This window comes from Candoia aspera, chromosome 4 (assembly GCF_035149785.1).
Source record: "Candoia aspera isolate rCanAsp1 chromosome 4, rCanAsp1.hap2, whole genome shotgun sequence".
In the NCBI taxonomy this organism is placed as follows: domain Eukaryota; kingdom Metazoa; phylum Chordata; class Lepidosauria; order Squamata; family Boidae; genus Candoia; species Candoia aspera.
This window is the reverse complement of record NC_086156.1, coordinates 10,767,510-10,790,965: the sequence shown is the minus strand read 5'-3', so window position 1 is coordinate 10,790,965 and position 23,456 is coordinate 10,767,510. Positions and strand designations below refer to the sequence as shown.

Here is a 23,456-nt window from a genome sequence, read left to right as displayed (position 1 = left end):
TAGTTTTTTAATGTTTGTTAATCGTAATTGTGGACTAGAGGATTGTATAATTTTACTATTTGTTCTCTAAAATGGAAGGACAAAATTGACCCAGAAAGTGTTCTAAACACTTTAAATGCTTGAATAGCTGTTGCAGTTCTAGATCCTTCCAAGGAAGAGAGGAGCGACTGTTCAAGAGTGTCAAATAACGCACTGGACTTATTTAAAGTGGTTCGTCATGGCCCAAGGAATCTATTTGGGGAGGCCCACATGAAGACAACTGCTTTTTAGGGTCTCAGTTTCATAATATAAAAAAAGGTTTACCAAAGTTGACTAACGCATCACTTTTGCTTTGTGTTCTAATTCTTGTATAGCATTGACTCTTCTAGCACAGGTGGCCCTTTCATAGCCAGGGAGACAACTCCAACCATCACCTATTGCTAGAAGGGGTGGGCATCGTGGAAGAATGGTTTCAAGAGTGGGAATGGGAAGCCCAGCCCACATCCCATCATCGCTCCTCACTTCTGTGCTTAATGCTTAAACGCAGCATCCCTGATCTTCCCAACATTCTCTCCTTCCCCTCAGCGGCTGTTTATGTACTGCCAATTGGTCTGTTCCTTATGTCACCAATCTCAGAACAGGCTCCCAGCAATGGCTATCCAGTAGCCTACCCATGCCCCCACATCTTCCCAGGGCCTTTCTTTGCTGCTGCTCCCACCAACATACTCAGACACCATCGTCAAGCCTTGGGGGTTTGGGGCTCTTAACACCCCTTGAAACCACTTCTACCTGGAACGACTGTTTCAGTTCACATCCAGATTAAAATGCCTTTTCCTTCTGTGCGCAGACCAAAGTACTTCCATTTCAGTATCAGCTACCCCAAAACAGCTGTACTGTGTACGAGCCGCTTTGCTTTTTATCTAGTCAGACCAGCAATCCACTGAAGGGGGCCTGACATGGTTTGGCTTTGCCAGTTGTCTAAAAGTGCCCAGAACAAAGCATTTGCTCTGTATCCCTGAACCAGTTTTTGCTCCATAGAGTTTCAGCCTCTTAAAAAAACTACTGCCTCCTCAATCCCACGACAGAATGAGCCAAGATAGGAGCTTTGAAAAACAGAAGACCTGTAATCCAACAGTTAACAGAGCTATTTCTTTTAAGATAAAGTAATTGTCAATGAACTGGGTTTTTTAAAAATTTATTTATGTTAGAAAAAGGCATCATTTCCTTATTTTCCTCTTAAGCGTTGTTTTATCTTCGTTGGGTTGTACCAGATTTCCTCTTGCCAGAAAATAGATGTTTGGGCTTAAGGTCAAAGACATGCCTATCTGCCTCGCCTTTCTTGCCCAATCGATTCATTTTCCTTTGAGCTTTCTTCATCATGGTTTTAGTCTTCTTCACCATCTATAAAAATAACACACATAAATGAAAAAGTGCACATCCCACACATTATTATGAATTTAAACATTACATAACCACAAATTGCTCTCCACATATGTTGAACTTCAGTCTCCAGGAATTCTGGGAGTTGTTATTTGAATTGACTGGAAGGTATCAGGCTAAAGAAAGCTGACTGATAGAGTAAACTGGGAAAAAAGCAATTTGATGTGCCACACAATATTCTGTCCCACCCCGAATCTAAAAGAAAATACATGTTTACCAGGAGGAAAAAATACTAAACACAAGGGAAGACTTAATTTAAACATCTCAGTAAGTTCTTAATAATCATTGTTCTAAGTATTGTTAATTTGATAAAAAAGCTCCATACAGTGGGACTTCACATATTTGCCATAAAAACATTAAAAAGTGGTTGCATAAATTCATCAGTTTGTGCACTATTTGCTGTAATAAATCCTGACTGCTAATTACTGCAGCACAAAATGTGTACATGGAATAATCTGGAATAAATAACTGGTAAGTTAATAAAGTTAAGCGATCAGTTAATAAAACTGAGACAGACCTTTGCATCTCGAAGACCAGAGACATCACGAGGGGTCCGAGAGGTGCTGCGACTTCGTGCCATGGATGTGGGTGGTACAGAGTCTTCTCGTTTACGTTTACGGGTGACACTCCGTGATCTTCTTGTCTGGGCTAAATAATGTGCCTAAACATTTGCAGATAAAGAGGAACCCAAGCAGAGCCCTTTTTAATAAGCTGATTGCAGTGCCCTCCTCCAGCCTGGTGTTCTACTGATCAACACAAATTCTTTTATCAGCTAAGAGCTGACAAGAGGAAACTTTGCTATCCCTGAAACACTTCAAGTTTCTGCTGAGCACAAGAAAAGCCTCGCTGTTTTAACAATGGCTAGCCAAACATCCACAGCAGAGCACAAAGGAACAACTCTCCTATTTTCCTGGAAGCACCACAGTCATTTGTGATAGAAAGCCACTGTTCATCTTCAACAGACGATCCTGGCATTTTAAAACTACTTAGAACATTTTACTTTTAATGGCATTTCCCATATCCTGCATTGTTTTACACTCTTACTTCCTTTCCTCTAACTTATTTGCATTTTTCCCAATAGCTCCAAATATTCCTTTTGTATCCAGTATTAATGCAATTCAGCTCCATTTTCTGTCCATAAATCAAAGGTAGAGCAATGATGTACAGGGAAAAAAAAATTAGCAAAAAAGCGTATCTTACATCAGTTTTGCTGGTCATGTCGAGGCCCAGATGAGTCATCTCCTTCTCTAGTGTCTTCTGCTGAACCTAAAGCCAGAAGGAAGGTGTTGTTTCCTCAGCTGCCAATACAATTTTATTCTTCTAGAAATGTCACTAAGGAATCTAGGAAGCAAACTACTCAAAAGCAAGAGAGATCCTAGAGCAGAGCAGCACAACGGTTGGAGATGAGAAAGCAAGGGCTTCAACAGTTTGCCATTCCACACTTGGAAAAGGCCATCTTAATAACAGTAGTCTTGAAGCTTTGCCAACTAAACTTCAGGTACCCACGCAGCAGGAAAAGGTGGCCAAATGGCTATTCTTTGAACTGTAGCAAGGAAATCATACACTGCATCCCAACGTGACAAAATTCTGCAAGCTGGGCTAGAATGTACTCAGGTTAATTTGCTGCCTTTTTAATTAGCAAAATACTTAATTTTGAAAATAATTCAAAAATAGCATGTAACCATGCTCTGAAGTGGAGAAGAGTTGTAGCTCATGTCCATCTTCCTTGATTTGCAGCCTACCAGATGTGCTGGCCTTCCTCCCATAATTTCCAACCAGCTTAATTTTTAGGGAACACTGGCTGAAGCAGTCAAATGTTTAAAAACCTCCTGTCTAAAAGCTTGGACAGCTGCTACTGATCAGTATAAACCAGAGTTTCTCAACCTTGGCCACTTTAAGATGTGTGGACTTCAACTCCCCGAATTCCCCAGCCAGCGTGGGGAATTCTGGGAGTTGAAGTCCACGCATCCTAAAGTTGCCAAGGTTGAGAAACACTGGTATAAACACACTGTAGTTAGCTGGACCGTCAATTTGCTTCTGCATAAGGTTTCTTCCTACCTTCAAGCTCATTCTATTTCTTCACCTTGTGAAGAACACATTTGTATTTTTTAAGACGCAGCTAAGAAATACCATTGAAAAGTCTCCCATTCTTTTTTCTTCTACCATCTTTAAATTATTATCTGCTGGAGTCCCTTACTTCTCTCCCAGTCCAACGTGTCCTTCTGCCGAAGACAACTGCACTCACATCCCACCAGATTCTCACCCAGGTATTTTTATACTTGCCTTTTTAGCTGTTCTAGGCATCCTGGGCCCCTGTGTGTTTTTCTCCTTTGACTCCAGGATCTTCAGTTTCTTCTTCTCACGAATTTGTTGTGCCAACTGCCTGATTCCCATCATTTCCTCATCTTCACTTTCTGAATCACTATCATATTCTCCAGCGGCTTGCCTTAGCTCCTCTTCTTTCTCCAGCTGTTCCAATTTCTTGAAAGACGCCACACTCAATACATTAGAAATTGGTTTTATGGTATTTCCTTACAGATCACTATTGCCTTTCAAACAGTTCACATAATAATTTCTCCCTTCCTGTGCCAAGCTAGAGAGCAGATGGATTTATTTCACATAGGAAGACTGTCCATGGCAATACAAACTTAAATATGATTTTAGTGCAGGTTAAATTGTATAACCCTGTTTCAATTTTTGACACTGTTTTGAGCTTACAACAGTCTCAAAGAGATCAAAACTGTGTATTTTGAGCATAAAGCAGCTGTTTAGAACTTGAAATGGAAAATTTTGAATTTGAAACCATTTGCACAACACCATAAAGGGAAAATAAGAAACTTGTGACGCCTAATTTATAAAAAAAATTGTACAGTCTGTATCAGAACATGAATGTGTTATTTTTTGTACATCAAGTATAATATCAGTAGTTCAGTACTTACTTTCATGATATCTGGGTCAATATAATCAGCTATGTTATGACCTTCCCAAATCTCAGGTATTATATCATGTTTTTCAGATGGATTCATTAGATCCCAGTATTCTAAAGCAGTGAGAAAATGAAGAACCTTTATTATTTATTTATTTATCAAATTTTATCACCACCCATCTCCCCCCAGAAGTGGCACTCTGGGCGGTTTACAATAAATTATTATTACTTTGTGCAATTCAAAAAGTCCTGCAATTTTATTCAGATGATAGCCTCATTAATAAGAAAAACACATTCTAAAGTAACAAATTACATGCTGGTAGTAAATCACACATTATTGAGCTGTTAAACCTCTTTGTTTCAACTGGCAACATTCCTTAAACTCTGAAGTATATCAAAACTCTATCTATCTATCATCTATCTATCTATCTATCTATCTATCTATCTATCTATCTATCTATCTATCTATCTATCTATCTATTTGACTGACTGACTGACTGACTGACTGACTGACTGACTGACTGACTGACTGATTTCTATGGCCCATCTCAACAAGCGACTCTTGGTGGTAGATTTGAAATGTATGCTTGAAATATATATGGTCTAAAATGGCCATAGAACAGAATTCTCCATTAGTCAGGTGTAATTCCTAACCATTCTTAGCAGAAAATGAGAAGGGGAATGAATCTTACCAATACAAACAAAAAATACAGGCATAGTAATTGTGAGGTTTGTCATAAGCTGCATTTTTTGTTGTGGTTTTGTTTGTTTTTGCTTTAGCCATTTTCAGAAAATAATAATCTGACAGAGCAACCTGGCATGTACCAGGATGTAAGATTGCAGCCTGAATCCAGTTGCATTTCTAAACAGGAAGATAGCCTTGATACTTACTCTTAAGATCCAATACATAGTCATCTCCCATTTCAATTTCCAGGTCTTTCTTCTGCAGCAAAGATACACCATTAGTAAGAGTTTCTTATAAACCTCACAAAAGTATTCCTTTCATACCCCTAAAATGTGGAGATCTTTCATAAGACACTTACCAATTTCTTTTTGGGACTGTCAACTTCCATGTGCTTTCTGCGCATCAAGGCTCCCTCTGGAATAAAAGGGGGCCTTTCCTAAGAGACAGGAATGAAACTCAAGATGAATTGAAGAAGTCCCTTTTATATACATTGGATTATTGGGGAGGAGAACATCATCACCCTTTTCTTTCCAAGGAATAAAGCCCACAAGCTGACAAATCTTCACTGCATCTTTTTCACTGCAAAAAACACCAATCCACCTTAGCGCTTTTCAGATGTATTTAACTTGAAACTCTGGCAGGAAATTCTGCCAGTTGTGGTCTGAATATATCTGGAAGGCACCAACCTAGGAAAGCTGGTAGGCACATATTTTTGTAACAGTGACAATGAGCTACAGACACAAACACACACACCTTGTGGTCCCTTTTTGTTGGAAGAGCTAAATGTAGCCTGTTCAGTACATCATTCACTTTGTTTCCTTTCATTTTGGTATCAACACGATGAACCAGCAATCTGTCACAAGCCTGAAAATGTAACAAAATATTAATTCAAGAAATACTGAACTTAGACAAAGTATTAACATTAATACAGACATACTACAACCCCATACTTATCACTGAAAAAAGTAACAAAGGTGAAAAACTTCATGAGATAGCGAAGACTGGGCCCAGGGAGTTATAAACTAAGTTCTCAGTAAACTAGAAAACATTGTATCTGTTCCAAAGACATTGAAGAGTGTGTGAAAGAAATATTTATATAAGAAGTATTTGGATTTGAAAAAGGATTTGAAAAAAGATGCACTGACATGTCCTCTTGCAACAGCCAAATCACAAAAGCAAAACTGCCTTCTAATGACCAGGTGGAGAAAAACATTTTTCCCACACTGGAGGTTGACGGTGGGTTGCTACAAGCAATTTACAGCATGATGACAAGCAGAGGATATTTAGTAAAAAAGTTCCTTTTTTTGTTTTTACAATGATTCAAGAAAGCCTTATGTTCAACCACCCTGTCATACAAGCTCACAAAAAAAGAACAATATAATGGCCCAAACAACCTAAGAGAAAATTGCCATTTAGCATCTGCTGCAAACATCTGAACAAGAGACAGCAAGAATTATGCAGCATCTAATTAACAGAAAGGTTCTATGACAGCACAAGAATCAAGTAAGAATTTATTTTCATTTTTATAATGAAGTATTTTAAGGCAAGTTCCAAAACAGCCCTTGGATAAGCGGCAGACAATTTCTACATAAAGTTGTGCCCACCGCTGGATTGAAACCAGTGTAGGTATTTAGTATACACACATTCACTCACTTCAGTTTTAACCTGAGTAACACCTTCTTCTGTCATAGTGCTTGTTTCTATCACAGGAAGTCCATCAGCTTCTAATTCAGCAAATATTTTCTGAAAGATGATAAACAGAAGTATTTGTTATATTGGCAAAATTAATTACACACACACACACACACACAAATAATACAAGATCTGTCAGCATGAAACAAAGATTGCACTGGAATACAGACCAATCTCAAAGCTGCAAATGCTAACCTGTATACAGGGAGTTCGGTGCGGGGTGCGTGTGCGTAAACGTATTTCTTTGACATGTCAGTTTGATCAACAGCATTTCCATGATACAGAAAAGGTTGAGTTTTGGTACACACAATCCAAAACAGACTGAGGGAAGGCTTAGAAGTGGTATTATTTCATATTCCACTAAAATCATAAAATACGAATCTTTCAGTACGCGGGTAGATCTCAGGCTTGCAAGATACACTCTGCTTCTCAGCAGAGAAAGGTGCCGAATGGCAGGGAATTGGAAGGGAAAGACAATCAACCGTCACCAGAACTGAAGATGGAAAGTAAAAAAGTTGCAATGAAGGACTTGCCTGGCTAGAGCAACAGAGACAGAAATTATGATTGAGTGATGGATACTTAGACTCCAATAGTAATTGGGAATGCAAATGGTACTTGCTATTTTTTTAAATGTACTATATAAGGATGCCTCAAGGGTCTGCAGCATGGACGACCTCCTGTCTGAAATCTTATGTGAGACCTCAGAGATTTGGGAGTGAGACACTCAAACCAGACCAAAAATGCAATGGTACCTAGAGTCAAAAAAAATGGTAGCCAACTTCTAAGACAGTTCTTGTGATGTGTGCATGCATTTATGCGTTAGTCATCACTTCTGAAAACTACTTACTTGATTCTCTTCTGAAAGTTCAGAAATCCTTTTCACATCGCATTTATTGGCTACAATTATTAGAGGCTAAAATTAAGACAGAGAAAGAGAACCACACATTGAATGAACCAGCTTAGGTTTTATAATGAAGAATAAGTCATTGATAAAATGGTAAAATCCCAAGCACCTTGTTGGCAAACAATGGCTTAATATTCTCAAAAAGTACCAGCTGTTCTTCCAAGCTAGGGCCGCACTGTTCTGATATATCCATGACATAGAGCACAGCGGCCCGGAGATGGGCAAGGGCGGTTATGGCCTGCATCTCAATGGTGTTTCTCTCTTCCAGAGGATGATCCAAAATACCAGGAGTATCTATGACCTGGAATGAAGACAGACAAAAATTCAGAGAGCTGGTCTTCTATAATCCAAGAAACGAAAATCAGAGCAAGGTATAACAGGGAACCCCATCTGAGAAGCCACTTCAAATGAAGGTGGGATATTGACAACGTGGTTTAGAATACAACTATTGCAATCCCTCTAATTAAAAACAATGGACAAGAAAATGCTAAAATGAAATTACAGTGAAAATTGAATCCTTCCTTCTAGAGACATGGCTATGTCACTATTGGAAAGACTTGTTCTTCAGGTTGCAGAAGATTAAGCTGTTTGGTAATGAATCATAAAAGGCCATATAGGTATAATAATTGAGCAAATGCATTATTATTAGGAAACATTCAGGCTCAACACTCCTCTGAACACACTAAGCATCCACCCACTTCCAATAATGGCATATGGTTTAATAATTCCTCCACAACCCTCCAGCTTAGAAACCACACAACTATCCACACCTCTCTGTCTCATGTTGCCCATATTGGCTTTTGGGTGGCTGACCTAGAGGACTAGAAGATGACTTCAGAAGTGGTCAAGGGATGTGCATAACCCAGACACTGAACTGTAGATACACTAACTAGGTAAGTTGAGCATCTCGACAATGAAAATGCAGGACAACCACCATAAAAAGGAAACATTCCTGCATGAAAGCAGCACTGAGATAAAGCTGTCTTCTCCAAGGTGATGCCCTCCTATTATCTTGAGACTAATTTCCAGAAATTCAGCCAGCATGGGCCATGATCACACTGACAGGTAATTCTTGGCACTCAACCCATTTGGAGAGCAACAGGTTGAGGAAAACTAAGATAAAGCCTGAAGGTAGGAGGAATAGCCCATTCTGCAATTCAGCTAGGCAACCTACTGCCCTCCAAATGATCTATTCTACCGTTCTTACAATCCCTTGCCTTTGCCTATGCTGGATAGAAATGACAGGAGTTAGAAGTAAAAAACATCAGGATGGCACAAAATATTCTAACTGGGCTTCCAAACTGAAGGACTTTACTCCCTACAAAAAATGAGGTGTGCAAGCAAAAAGTTCTCCAGAGCAAATTACAACTCATTATAGCAGCTAACACAGGTAATACTATCAATAACAGCAATACATGAAAATTAATAACAAGTAAAACAGTAGCCATAATTTAAAGCCTAAACCAACATCCCAAAACCTGAGTTTTCAAGATGCTGCAAACTAAAAAAAAATCATATTACTTGAAAAAGGAACAATTAACTGATTTAACCAAGAGATAGATTTTACCTGCCAACGCAAATACTTGTAATCCATGTGTCCCACAAACAGAGATTTTGTGGTAAATGCATATGGCTGCACATCTACATCAGCTCTTGTTACCTAAAAGATATAAGGGCATCTTTTATGAAACAATTCATTTTTTGAATTCCAAGCAGCAGTTACAATCCTGGACAACACAAATGAGAAAAGTTCCTAAGCTGGTGTCACACAGGATAAAAATACATTTTTCAGAAGCCAGGAAAATGGAGATCTACTTTCTTATAAACGTATAAGATTACAATTTATAAAAAGTAAGATGTAAAACTATTATTATTAGTTCAAACATGTATTTTCTCACAGTTTAGGACACAATATACCAACAGGACCATTCTGAATTTAACTAAACCTGCAATTCTAAATACAGCGCTAAGAAATTAGTCACATTTACGCACTGCTTATTATTACAGTCTAACTTAGTGTGGCTCTGATGCAAGGCAAATCCACAAACCTTATTTATGAAACTTGATTTCCCAACGTTGGGGTACCCACACAACAGGAGAGTTCGTGTATTAGGATCAATGGTGGGCAATCGTGATAAATGCTGTCGCACTGCAATGTTTAAAAAGGACATAAAAGTATTGTTGAGATACACACTATTATAGTTTGACTTTGGTTTAGCATAACGTATGAATCCAGCCATTATAGTATTAAATCATTCACTCATGCATTATGACATTAAATCATGCTTTAACAGCATGACATGTTAGATTAACCCGCCCAAATGTATTTGGTTGTCCCATTTCTCCATTTGGCATACCTTGTTCTAAATATTCCAGACTCTGCCTTTGTCTTTTGATTATTGTACACATCCGTCCCAAGGCTGCACGCTTCAACTGTTTGCATCGATAGAGAGAATCCCCATATTTCATTAGGCGCACATAATCTTTGGCAACACTAGGTTACAAAACCAGAAGTCAAATCTACATTCTGTTAGCTAGGAGAATGTTTAACTTCGTTAACATTTCATTTCACCTGAGAGTATACCAGGAAGGGAGGGGGGGAGCAAGGAATGACAGCTAGAACAGAATATTAAAATTCCTTTCATATGTCACAGTAAATCATAATATAATTTGACTCTGATTTCATGTTTCTTCTGAGCTCAAACACTCTAGCTTGTAAACCAGGGTTATGGGTTAGCACATTCTGCAAACCTGCCAACTGCACTTTACTCAACAAGTCATCATTCAACAAGTCATTATTTATTATTATTATTAAATCAAATTTTTGCCACCGCCCATCTCCCCCCACAAGAGGGACTCTTTAGCATGATGTATGTTGGGACTGCAATAAGAGAGACCCAAGTTCCTATCTCCACTCAACTACAGAATTTACTGGGTGACATCAGGCCAATCTCGCCCTCCCAACCCAGCCGCCTCACACTGTTATTGCTGTAAAAATAACCTGATGGGGGAGTCCTCCACATGTATCAGTTGAGCTTCCAGAAGTAAGACAGGATATAAATATAATAGCATACATACGTGCATATATATAGAGAAATTCTCTTACTTATCGATCAGATTTTTGGCAATATTTATTTGCCCCAAAGCCAGCTTGTAATGATCTTTGTCATAAAGTACATTCATCAAATCTGCATAAAATGGGTGAATATCCTGAAACCAACAAAAATATAGAATCAATCAATAGTATAATTGATAAATTATTTATCAGTAAAACATACTAATTGTGATAACTTTTAATTAGGTTATGTATGTATTATTTTTTTTAAGTATGACACTCTAATCTATAAAGATTTAAGGTAAAACCCTCTCCAGGATTTAAAACATTATATAAAAATAACAAAAGGAAACAACACATTACAATTACAGTCAACTTTGTGATTATAGAATAAACAAACATTAATACATACTATAACAGGATTCCTTTTTATGACAATTCCCCACCCCAAGCCCATTGGAAGAGCCAGGTCTTGATGGCTTTCAACCAGGACCCAAAGAGCAGTATAACTAATTCTATGAACTCAAGGAGAATTTGGTCCCTGATCATGAAATTAGGGAAAGCTCAAAAAGCAATTTATGATATGGCAGGGGCTGCAGCTCTTTGAGAAAAGTTGATCTATCAATCCAGATTTGTCTAAGAGTATAAAAGCTTCAAGCATGACAAATTAATTCATTACTATTTATTTTGCCAGAGCAGTGTAAGTAAAGTGTGGTTATATTTTCACAGATTACCAGAATCCAACTACTGTTGGTCCTTTGTAAGTACAATGAAAACTTAATAATAGTATCTATAGAGTATTTTTAATATTTTCATTAAAAAATTATCAACATCTACTAAATTTACTGAACTGTTTATTGTAATTTTACCCCACACACACTCACAAAGATTAAAATTCCTTCATATGGAACTCGACTCCTGGTGACTTGACAGCAATACAGAAATGTTTTAGTACTGCCTTAGTCCCTACATCTCTCCTAAAAGACACAAGCTTTCTCCAAGAAACCAGATATAACTTAATGTAATGAACATATTTTTCACTTACATCAAGCTTTGGGAAATCCATAATAATTTGAGTGAGACGGTCATGATAATTTTGTTGGGTATATTTTACTTTTCTCATGTAGAAGTGACGAATTCGGTGAATTTGATAATGCTTATGAATGACTGTAGGAGTCTTTCGCTGAGTCTTGGACAATGTCAGATCTATGAAGTCCTGCAAATAAAGAAGAAATAGCAACTGATACAAATGAAGAAGCTGCAGCAACTATTTTCAAAGGCACCAAAATAATCAATCGCCCGAAAGAGGAGAAATGTGTGTCAATACTGCCCCAAGAGAAACAGTCCCTGAGATAGAATGGCATGCTATTGAACCGTTGCAATAGATATTCTAGAAAATAAACATGAGTCTACCAGACATCTTTGGAGAATAATTTCTATCCTTGATTGAAGGAATAATAATTTCATAATATTCAATTTCTACTAATTTCAATGAACTCCATCAATGAACCTGTCTTCAGACCCAGTTCAGCCAAATTTTTGGCAAACTTTTAAAAGTCTCCTTTGAACCCCCTATCATTTCATACCCTTCCACCTCATCACCCTTTCCATCCTTGTTTTTCTATTTCAGGAGCAACTGGTACTTATTCTACATTTTTTATTTCATATGATAACTCAACACCTCCTGGGGAAATCCTCTGATCTAGAGTTTGAATACAAGTACTCTTTCTGATCGTCCTTCCCCTTCAAATCCACCAGTTCTTGTTTTATAGTAATTTCCATTTTCTCAATGAGAATTGAGGCTGCTGTTCTGCCTCCTTTGCCTGGAAGAAACAACAACCACCAATTTTTTTCCCTACTGCTTCATCTGAAGCTTTTACTAATGCCTCTTGATTATTTGATTATGTGCCATCAAGTCCATGATGGTCTGTCCCTAACCTGATCCTTCAGGTCTTCCAATGGTGCAGTCATCACCACTGTAACTGAGTCCATCCACCTTGTTGGTTATCCTCTTCTCTTTCCTTCCACCTTTCCCACCATCAGAGCCTTCTCCAGACAGCTAGGTCTTCGCATAATGTGTCCAAAGTAGGATAATTTGAGCCTGGTCATTTGTGTCTTGAGTGATAACTCTGGGTTGATTTGTTTGATGGTCCATCAGTTTGTTTTCTTGGCTGTCCACGGTATTCTCAGGAATCTTCTCCAATACCACAGTTCAAAGGCATCAATACTCTTCCTATCCTGCCTCTGCTGTTACTGAATTTCTATTGTTTGGCTCGCTTTCTTTGCCCTTCTCCTGCAAAGTCTGTTTTTCTTTTTTCCTTCTTCTGCCCCTTTTCTACAATGCCCATCCCACCTGCTTCTGCTACAGGTGTGCTTCCCCAGGGGCGCTCTCTCTAGGAGGAGAAGGGAGAAAGGAGATGCGCTAGCCTGCAATCTCACCTTCAGAGCCAGCCCAGATGCGGTTACAGGTTTACGGGGCTGCTGGAGGCGACAGGATTAGGTGGCGGCTGAATTCATTAGGCTGGTCTGTCGCCGCCGTAAAGCTGTATTTGCCTTGAATTAAAACGCGGGAGGCCCTAGCATTTACAACAGGGGCTCCGCAGGTAGACGTTCAACAGGCAAAGCCTTCCTGGGCTAAGCCCGTCAGATTCCTCCCAGAAGTCGAGCAGCTCCGGTCTTTTCCTTCGACACGTGGGCTCCTCAGGCCGCAGCCAGCCAAGCCCAGCGGCTCGCGTTCGCCTCTGTGGAAAAGGAAGCCGACGGGGCGGCTCCAGCCTTACCTTCGCGGACGGGACCACCATGATCTTCCTGAAGTTGTAGAGCGCCATGGTGGCCGCGCGCTGCCCCGGCGCTCCTCCGGGCTCGGAAAGGCGGAGCGTGACGGGGCTACGGGACTTCCGGGAAAGGCCGTTCTCGCGAGAGCAGCAAACCGGAAGAAGACCTGGGTGCCATCACTTCCTCCCCAACCCCCTGCAGAGTCACATGGTCAAAGAACTTCCGAGCTTTGTGTGTCTGTACATTCCCTCTACAAAGGCACAAGTGTGTCAAATGTAAAAAGTATGCAAAAATACCAGTCTGGGAGCGGGAGGGCGGTGAAAGAGGTGGAGAGCAAGCATTCCATCATTGCAAGTGAATACACAGCCGGAAGGCTTGCCTGGAGAGGCAGAACGGCGATTCTTTAAGTTTAGTATGTCTATATCTCTATCCTTGGTTTTCGACTGCGGAGTGGAAAGCCACTTTCGACGAAAAAGGTTGTTCGCCGCTATGTGGTTGGGTGTAGAACTGCAGCTCTCTCTTTCCGCTCGGTAACATTCGGCCAAGGAGTTCAGCCAACAGCTGCAGCGCGTAGTGATTTAGAGCAATCGCTAGGTGGCAGCAAACATACCAAACCGCCTCTTAACTCATGGTTGCCCTCTAATGGTCGTCTGTATTCTTGCTGCCCAGATGTGACAGCCTTGGTATTAAATCCTCTGCGTTGGCTTGGGCAGTGGCTAGCCTTAAGTCAATTCAGGATCTTTGTCCCCAGTTGGCACACGGATCACAAAAGCAACAGGCAGCACTTCAACAAAACTTGCATAGGTTTATAGATTCAATATTCCAATATCATACATTTCTCAGTTTCCGCACTAACTGCCCAGAGATATCCAAAGTGGATCAGACTGCGTGGAGGCACCTGTAACCTAAACAAGGGTTACTAGAAAGGTATCTTACGGCCCTGTTCCAGAAAAACTGCATGCTCAGGTTTGTACAGAAGAATGCGAGTACAAGGGCACGCAGAATGACAAATGGGATAGAGTCATTTCCTCTCACTCACAGTCTTCATTCTGAGGTTTGTAGCAGCCTAACTGAAAAGGTGAAATATGATCTGCAACTGTCTCCAGCCAGCCTGCAGTCTCAGTGGGGGAAAGGTGTCATTACACTCACACAGGCTTACACCTCCAAAAACCACTTGCTATTGCATTGTTTCTCAACCAGGCCAACTTTGAAGATGTGTGGACTTCAACTCCCAGAATTCCCCATGCTGGCTGGGGAATTCTTGGAGTTGAAGTACACACATCTTAAAGTTACCCAGGTTGAGAAACACTGCTCTATTGGGAGAACGTCCTGCTTTTTTCAGCTGTAGCACTGGCCAAGTGCTTCAGAAAGAGCCAGTCACGTACCTCTGAGGAAAGCAGGTGTCCAGACTCTTGTGCAGCCAAGACAAAATGGCCATGGAGGAAAGATCCCAGGAATGGGGAAGGGCTTGCCCAGTGCAACTTGAAGTGGCCAAGGAGAGCCAGGCAGGTCCCAGCTTCTGATCACATAATCACCATTGATCCTGTAGGGTTGACACGCTCCGGGTTCCTTCAATTAAACAATGCTATCTATCAAGACTCCAGAAGTGGACCTTCTCTGCAGCAGCACCTGCCCTCTGGAACAAGGTTCCCCTAGAGGTCCTGATGGCCCCCACTCTGCTGTTGTTCAGAAGAGTGGTGGAGACCTGGCTCTTCGCCCAGGCCTTTAGCGACGGAGAGTGAGACCCCTCGCTTCATCGCACTTGGCATCTTTTATTGATTTTATTGTAATTTCTTTGATTGTTGTGATCTGCCCAGAGTCATTGGGAGTCAGGCAGCATACAACTTTAACAAATTATTGTTATTATTACCATGAGAAAGAGTAGCAGGTCCTTGAATGTCCTGCTTTGGGTGCTAATTGTTAGGAGGTGATTCTGTCATACAGAGATCTCTAAATGTTTCAAATGAGGAAGGTAATCAATAAGTATAACATGACCCAATCCCCCCAACCAATTCACACATCACTTTATATCAGGGGTTCCTAAACTTTTTGCCATCACACCTCCTTTTACTGTAATCTTAATGTACACACCTCCTCTAAAAAATCCAAACACCAAGACGAACACAAATGAACAATGAAAACAATACAAAGAAACTTTGGGAAAGGTGGATTTGTTGTAACGATGTAACTAAAAGGTTCTTCACACCTCCCCTGGACTCTGTCTGCACCTCCCCAAGGGAGGTACACCTCACAGTTTGGGAAACCCTGCTTTATACCATCATATGGTCTAATGTGACATATGAACCCCACCTCAATTCCTTATTCAACAAACAGTCTTTAAAGCAAATAATGTGATATGCAAGCCCAGCCTTTGTACACTTCTATGTGTCGTTGGATTGGCCAACCTTAAGCCAGTTTAGGCTCTCTCTTCCCAGTGGGCACATCAACCACAGAGGCAACAGGATGCATGTCAACCGAAGTGGTAGACCAATATAACTGCTCCTTTAATACACTTTTCCATTTTGGCTATCACATTTCTCCTAGCGGTGAGTAAAGAATTCAAACCAAACTAGACTCATAACAACTCTTTTACTAAACCAAAGGATTGTTGCCATTAAGCTGCTGGGCTAGAAACCAGGAGGCTGTGAGTTCTAGTCCCACCTTAGGCATGAAAGCCGGCTGGGTGACCTTGGGCAAGTCACTCTCTCTCAGCCCAGCTCACTTCGCAGGGTTGCTGTTGTGGGGAAAATAGGAGGAGAAGGAGCATTAGGTATGTTCACCGCCTTGAGTTATTTAATAAAAGGCAGGATATAAATAAATAAATAATTTTTTCTGTGGTTACCCTTTCATCAGCTGCTCTGAGCAAGTTTTTAATATCCTGGCAACTGTCAGCGCATCTCAGTAGCACTTTTACACAATCAGCCAAGTGATAACTAATTCTTTTCACCATTTTGTTTGGTAATGAGTAAATGAACAACACTAATCACAAACAGGCTAATAAAGCCACATAAACTGTGGTCCTTGACAATCTATTTACTGCTTACTTATAACCTCATAAACACTCTAATTAAATCATGTCCTCCAGCCCATTTGTTAGAGCAGCTCAGAGATGGAAATGTTCACTGGGAAAGGTTTGGGTCATCTCTGTGCCTGAAGAAGTAGAGTGGAGCATTAGAAGAATTCATTTAATATTATAGATGACAAAAGTGAGTTTGATGGCCTACAATAGATTAGTAACATCTCATCTACAAATCCATAAAGCAGTTTGCATTGCATATTGAGATATAACAACTGTTTCCAAGAATTGAATTCCTTTTTTCAATAATCCCTAGCTCTTATTAAATTGAAAAAGTAGTGGGAAAAGATTGTAACAAGGATTATTATTTATAATAATTTTATTTTCTCACTTTTGTGAGAAGGAGCTTGGTCTGGTATGTTCCAGATATAGCTTGGCTGATTATTATATATGCCTTATTCCTTGCTTAGGGTTTTTAATATAAATAATGGCAGTGTTTTTCATGTGATGGAATGTTAAAGGATTGAAGTCTCCCATTAAGTTAAAAAATAAAGGAATTGATTTTTTTTCCTTCTTTTTCAGGAGACTCATTCTTCATTCAGGAGACAAACAACTTTTATAGAAGTGTTGCAATTTTAAACTGACTTTCTAAAGTTATTATTGAAATATAAAATGAAGGTCATTTTTTAATATTCATGGCCTAAGTCCTCACTTTACAGCACTCCTCAATTTATATGATCCCATGAGATATTCTACCCCCCTGCCCCAAAAAGCAAAATTGTTCCAAACTGTGTCAGTAGACCATATGATTGTCGGTGGTGATTTGAATTAAATGTTGGGTTCTTTTAGAGATCATAACACCCCACCATGCAAATTATACTCTTGGATTCATAAGATTTCAGCATTGATGGAAAAAGGAAGTATAGAAGCTATTGGAGTCCAACAGGATGGGAAGAAAAGCATTTCTATTTTAAGGTGATGGTTGTGTTTGTGCATGTTGATGTTCTACCCATGTATATATAAATGTAACATAACTTTGTATGTATGCATTTATATATATGTGTTTGCTTATATGTATACACACCACCCATACATATATGTGGGGGGCAATTAGCACTTGCTTTCCTGGAACAGACAGATGGGAGGGCACGGCAGCATGGGACATGGTAGTCTGCAATTCAGGCTGGATACCTTGGAAGTTGTTGGCACAGTGTCTCAGTCTGGACAGGATCTTCCTAAACCAGCTTAAGAGTTTAAGCCAGGATGAGTGCAGGACACGAGCAGCTTAAATGACCAGTGCCCAGAGACTCATTTAATAATTGAACAAGCAGGAAAGAAATACTGGGTAAGGCCTTAATACGTCCCTTTATTGATCTCAGTCTCACCATTTGCATCAGTAACCAAAATGGTTCATTTTGCAAAGAGATTATGAAATCTCCAAGAGGAGTAAAAAATTAAATATTGCTGGAGATGAGCAGAAACTGATAAGCATAAATCAATTTTCTATTGTATCTTGGGCCCTTCTCTGAAAACTGGTTAAAAACTCCTGAGGTCCAAATATAACTAGACAAGGAGCATGTAAGCCTGGGGAAACATTGGCAAATATTTCAGTATTATTGTTTCTGCAAATTCAGAACCAACTATTAGGTAATGAAAAAATGCTAAAGAACCTAGGGAGGCCAACTGCCAAAAACAGCAGGATAAAAAAGAAACTTTCTGCTTGTAATCTATCATCTTTTTTTTAATGCTTTAATGATTCCCTCCTCCTTACTACAACCCTCCAGGGCCTATTATGAGAAATAACTCAGCTAAAAGATAAATTAGATTTGATTTGGTAAGCAGGATTTCAATCAGCTGCATTTACAGAGTTACTGACAGCAAAGGAACTAGCTGGGTCTGCTGGGATGTCACTGAGCTTCAGCATTGAGACCTGAGGTTAATAACTGGCCGCAGTGCAGAATAACCAGAGTAACCTTTTCAATTTTATACATTACTTCATTTCTAGGAATGACACCAGAATCCTGTTGTTAATGGAATCAGTTTGTCACCACACAGGCTGCAGCATCCTGGATTCAGGTGAATGAATTATTTAGTACTGTCTGGACTACCACATAGTGATCTGCATGAGCTGCCACTGAAGACTCTTTAGAACAGCATTTTTCAACCTTGGCAACTTTAAGATGTGTGGACTTCAACTCCCAGAATTATGGTTAACCTCCCTCCTATGACAGAAATTCCTGGAATTCTTAGCCAGCTCTGACCTAGTTAAATACGACATGTTGGGGCTACTTTATCTGGGTAGCAATTAAGCAGATGAAACTTTTCCCTTCTCACTAGACCTGGCAGGGTGGGCATCCTCTGGGTCCTGTCTATTAAACAGTACCATCTGATGGGATCCAGGAAACATGCCTTCTCTGTCACAACACCCACAATTGGGAACATCATATCCCATGAGATTTGCTCAGTCCCAACCCTACAGGCATTTTGTAAATTCTTGAAGATGCGGATGATCCCTTGGGCCATGGGGTATAGAAGTTGGGTGAGCCGACCAATGTTATTTTTTTAGTAGGACTGTTCTTTTTATGGATTTGGTTAGATTGTCCTGGAGCACCATTATCTTCTGATTGTACTATTGTGTTTTGTTACTTGTTGGTTTTTAATCTTATGTTTGCTGCCCAGAGTCACAACTGGCAAGATCTCAGAGTAGGAAAAGCTTTCCCTTCCTGTCAGATTTCTTTCCTTCCAAAGAAAACCATGCACTTTTCTGAAGTTTTCAGTATGATCATCTACTCATAGCCTTGGGCTTCTATGCTGATTGAGGTCAGCTGGTTCCAGCAGCTACAAGTAACCCCAATCAATTTTGTCTTATATTGCTTTCCTCAAAAAGAATTAGCTGCAAAGACATTTTCCTCTATTCCATGGTTGCACCCATACCAAGAAACACTTTTTAACTCTTAATATAGCCTTCTTCTCTGTTTTTAATATCCCTTTCTAAAACTTTGAATTTCCTCAGTGAAAACTGCTATCAAAATAGTTATACAAATCTGAATAACAGCTTCTATAATCCAACACTCTGAACATCAAGATCTCAGATGAGAATTCAGAAATCATTGTCAAGATCACAAGATATGGTTTTGAAAGATGCATAAAGTTCTTACCTCTGTATTAAGAGCTCCAGCCAGACATACTAAATTCCATGATACTAAATTAGTCTCCCACCCACTTCGATTTCTTAAAAAAATTCCTATGGACATTAAGCATAGTCAGTCATATTTGGGTGGTGCTGGGGGAACAACAGCCTTTTCAGATTATGTGGGTTTTGTTTGTTTTGTATTTTTATACTCTTGGGGAAATACATTCCATACAAGTATTCTAGCAACATAATTAGCTGTTGGAAGAAGTGATGTCCATTTTCCTTAACAAAACCATTGGGCTTCAAAATAGGGGATTTTCATTAAGAAAATGCCATCAGAGGAAAGAGCTGGACTCCCCACTTCCCTAGCTGTACAGTCTCATGCAACTGCTTTTTACAATTATTTTTTTAAAAAAGAGTATTTGAACACAGCTGTCCCACAGTTCCTCTAGTCTGGCTCCAAGAAGATGCCCAAACCTGCACCCACAACTGGGAGGAAGAATCATGGCTCATTACACTTTGTAAGAATAATTCTCTAGATTCTCTCATTTGTAATTGTTCTTACAAAAGGCATCTGTTCTCATGAGTGAAAGAGCTTTGAAGCATAATCTGTTCCTCAACGGGTAATGTTTTAAAAATTAACCTATAGCAACTGGAAGCTCTTCATCGTGCAAGTTAATGTATGTCAACAAAGGATTCCGGAGCATCTTTTTCTTCAGCTTTGTTAAAAAAAAAAATCCAGACTTTTTCCCTGGTAGAAATTAAAGGAGATTTTGCTCAGTGACAGCATCTGGATGACTTTGGGCCCAGAAGTTAAGCAGGGTTGGGCTACTTGAATGAGAGACCTCCAGGGAACACGAGGGCTGGAGGCAAGACTGAAAAGTTGAAAAAAATTCAGGAAACAAATAGAAAACCATCTCTGTACTGTTGCCAAGAAAACTGAATAGATGTGTGTGTGAAGTCACCAGAGATCAAGCTTGCCTTGAAGGATATATAACCCTTTTTATATTCAACCTGTTCTGTGATAATCTGAGGCAAAAGGTGATTCTATGCATTACAAAACCAGATCCTTGATAGCTCCAAGTGAGTTTTGCTGGCTAAGCGTCTCCCCTTTTAGAATAAATAGGAACATTCAACCTCTGTAGATACTGTAGGCAAACAAGAACAACTCTACCCTTTCGCAAAGAGCCAGTACTTGATTTTGCAAGCTCTGTCTGGGTTCTATCATGCTTAACTATAAGGTAGTTTGTTTAGGTCACTGTCTTGTGAAATGTCACCCCTTGTGATTAGAAAAATGGCTTCATGTATTGTATAAACCTGGCCAATTATGATTTGTTAAACAAAGCCTAAAGATAGGACTGTAGTGTCTGGCTCAGAAGGCCCTCAAGAAAGAATAATTATCATCTCTTGAGGATTCATCATCCATGTTTTCTGCACAAATGTTATGAGTCCTACGGACAAGACCATGAAGCACCCATAGGCAGCACTTCATAAGGAAGAATTCCTCTACTATTGGTAGAAACAGGCATTGAAATATTGTTGAGAGGAGAATCCTTCATACTTAGTTCTAAAGATAAGCATTAAACAACCAAGCCTTCTCCTCCGTACGTCTCACTTAGTGAAGCTGATAACCCCTACAGTAGAGATGGACAAGTTGTGACCCCTGAATTGTTGTTGTTTTTTGCAACTCCAAGATTAGAAAAAGGGGAGCAAACTGCTGAACAACTGCAGTCATTTCCCACAAATAAAAGAAAACCTTTAGCCTCCGCTAGGCTTAAGTACTTTAAAAAGTGGGGATATGGATGCCAAAACTAAAATCTTAACCTTTTCCGTTGAAGTCATCACATCACTGCCCTGCTCCCAATAAAAAGAAACATAAAGTACAGACCCCAACCATCAAAATGTTAAGTATGTTTATCCTGCTTGTTTCATTAAAGGCTACTCCATTCGTTCAGGTGTAAACAATACCTACAGTGCACTTACAGAAACACAGATACGCACTTCACCCTCCTCCCTATGACAGTTTCTACTGCCAAGAGTAGCAGAAAATCAGTAATACGGCCACAGTCAGCCAGCTGATTTTAAGAGCGGTTTGGAGAGATTCCCAGCCAAGGCAATATGAATCAAGAAGTAATACTGCTCATTTAAAAAGTCATAATTCATTTATCTAAGTAACAAACTCCCACTGTTGAAATCTTTTTTGCTTTCTGTTACTAACTAGGGGAAAGGGCGGGGGGGGGGGTAAAACAGCATAGTAATCTTATAATTATTTAAAATATTTAAACTTTCATTCATTTTATTGGAGCTTCAATCCCAATGGCTCTACATGAGTCATTTTACAGGATTTAAAACAGTAAAGGGGCATGCATATTTTCCATTTAATTTAGTCTACCAAATGTTTACTCCAGCAGAAAGCCCTCAGGATTGATTCAAAGTAAATGTTCCCATTACAGGAAAAATGAGTTCTGATACATTTATCATGCACGAATATATTATAATAGCTGAAGAGGAGACATTCCTAGTAACATTCAATGAAGTTTTCCTTGGGAGAAAAAAAAAAATTAACTTCAGCATTACTGTCATGTTCACTGTTTCAATGTGTGCTGTACATCGTAACGTTTCTGTTTGGGAGGGAGCTGCTGTGAAACCTTGTGCCAAGCTCTGTATCTATGTTCATTTCAATGGAATGTGTTTGGGTTATGTGCTCTGCTCAAGGACTTTTCCCGCGGACCATCAGAAGCCGCTAGGAGCACCTGGGGTTGTGAGCTTGGGAAGATTCTACGGGGGGAGGGATCTCATTTGTACCGAGGGTTTTTAGTTCGCATTTGGCGCGCTTTTTCCATTCTCAGCTTTCTCTGTGATCCTGCACACTATTCTTTAATAAATCAGATATCTTTGTGATCCTGCTCATGAGTCTGATGATGTTTTAGAATAGGCAATCCTTACAATTACATAAATGAAGGATTTTTTAAATTATTATCAGAATTTTTAGAAAGGAGAATAGTTTTCAAAAATATTTCTAACCAGCTCAAAAAGTAACACATAGGAAACCTGTAAATATGACTACCATCTTTCTAAATATTACTCACATGCTGTTCATGGTGTTGGTTGCATTGTCAGGAATAAACAAGGAAATGCTTCTGAGTTACAGACTATTTCCTGTGACTAAAGAGGACCCCTACATTAAATATTATAATATTATGCAAAGAATTTGACAGGGCTGACTGGGTAATGCACAAAGGTCCAGTACCATGAGCCAAAGGTCAGTTGATATAATCAGCCCCAGAATATATTACTAAATATTGGCTTGAGAGAGAGGAATGCTTCCCCAGTTTTGTTTTAATGACTAAACACAAAAAATTAACAGGTCTCAGAATTGTATGGCTGTCAGGGCCAGCCTCGCTTCGCAATAAGACACAGACTCACTTAATGGGTATTAAGGATTTCTGGTTTATTGGAATGATAACTGACAGAACGAAAAACGGGAACGGGGTTGGTGGTGTGGAGGTGCCCCTTTTATACCCTCTTGTATTGCCCCGGGCTCCCCACCCCACATTGTCCCGATCCCTCTTGATGGGACCCTTGATGGCCACCTGGGCGTTTTCCCGGTGCCTTCCTTTGTCTCCCAGCGTCGGTTGTGTCCTCCGGGGCACCAGGTGCGGCTTATCTCCGTTCCTCTGACGTCCTTCTTTTCAGCTGCCTATGGGTCCATGGGTGTGGGTGCTTTTGGGTGCTTGTGTTAATCCCTAGTTTGATTATCTCCTTCCTCTATTTCTTAATGATCATGATCCACGTTGTGAGGCTCTTTGTGCCTTGCAACGAGGTCATGACAGTGGCAATCTTCAGCCTTC

At 39.8% G+C, this 23,456-nt stretch overlaps 1 protein-coding gene across 1 annotated transcript; it reads right to left on the bottom strand.

Annotated features, from left to right (window-relative positions):
* Positions 1-1,160: 1,160 nt before the first annotated feature.
* GTPBP4 (GTP binding protein 4) lies at positions 1,161-13,598 on the bottom strand. Its single transcript, XM_063303412.1, has 17 exons — positions 13,462-13,598; positions 11,727-11,897; positions 10,733-10,836; positions 9,984-10,120; positions 9,675-9,775; positions 9,194-9,286; positions 7,736-7,927; positions 7,570-7,635; positions 6,684-6,773; positions 5,784-5,894; positions 5,389-5,466; positions 5,237-5,288; positions 4,359-4,459; positions 3,703-3,900; positions 2,620-2,685; positions 1,937-2,080; positions 1,161-1,380 (listed from the first exon to the last, which is right to left on the bottom strand). The coding sequence occupies exons 1-17, from the start codon at positions 13,507-13,509 to the stop codon at positions 1,228-1,230; spliced, it is 1,905 nt and encodes a 634-aa protein (XP_063159482.1). The 5' UTR covers positions 13,510-13,598; the 3' UTR covers positions 1,161-1,227.
* Positions 13,599-23,456: the final 9,858 nt, after the last annotated feature.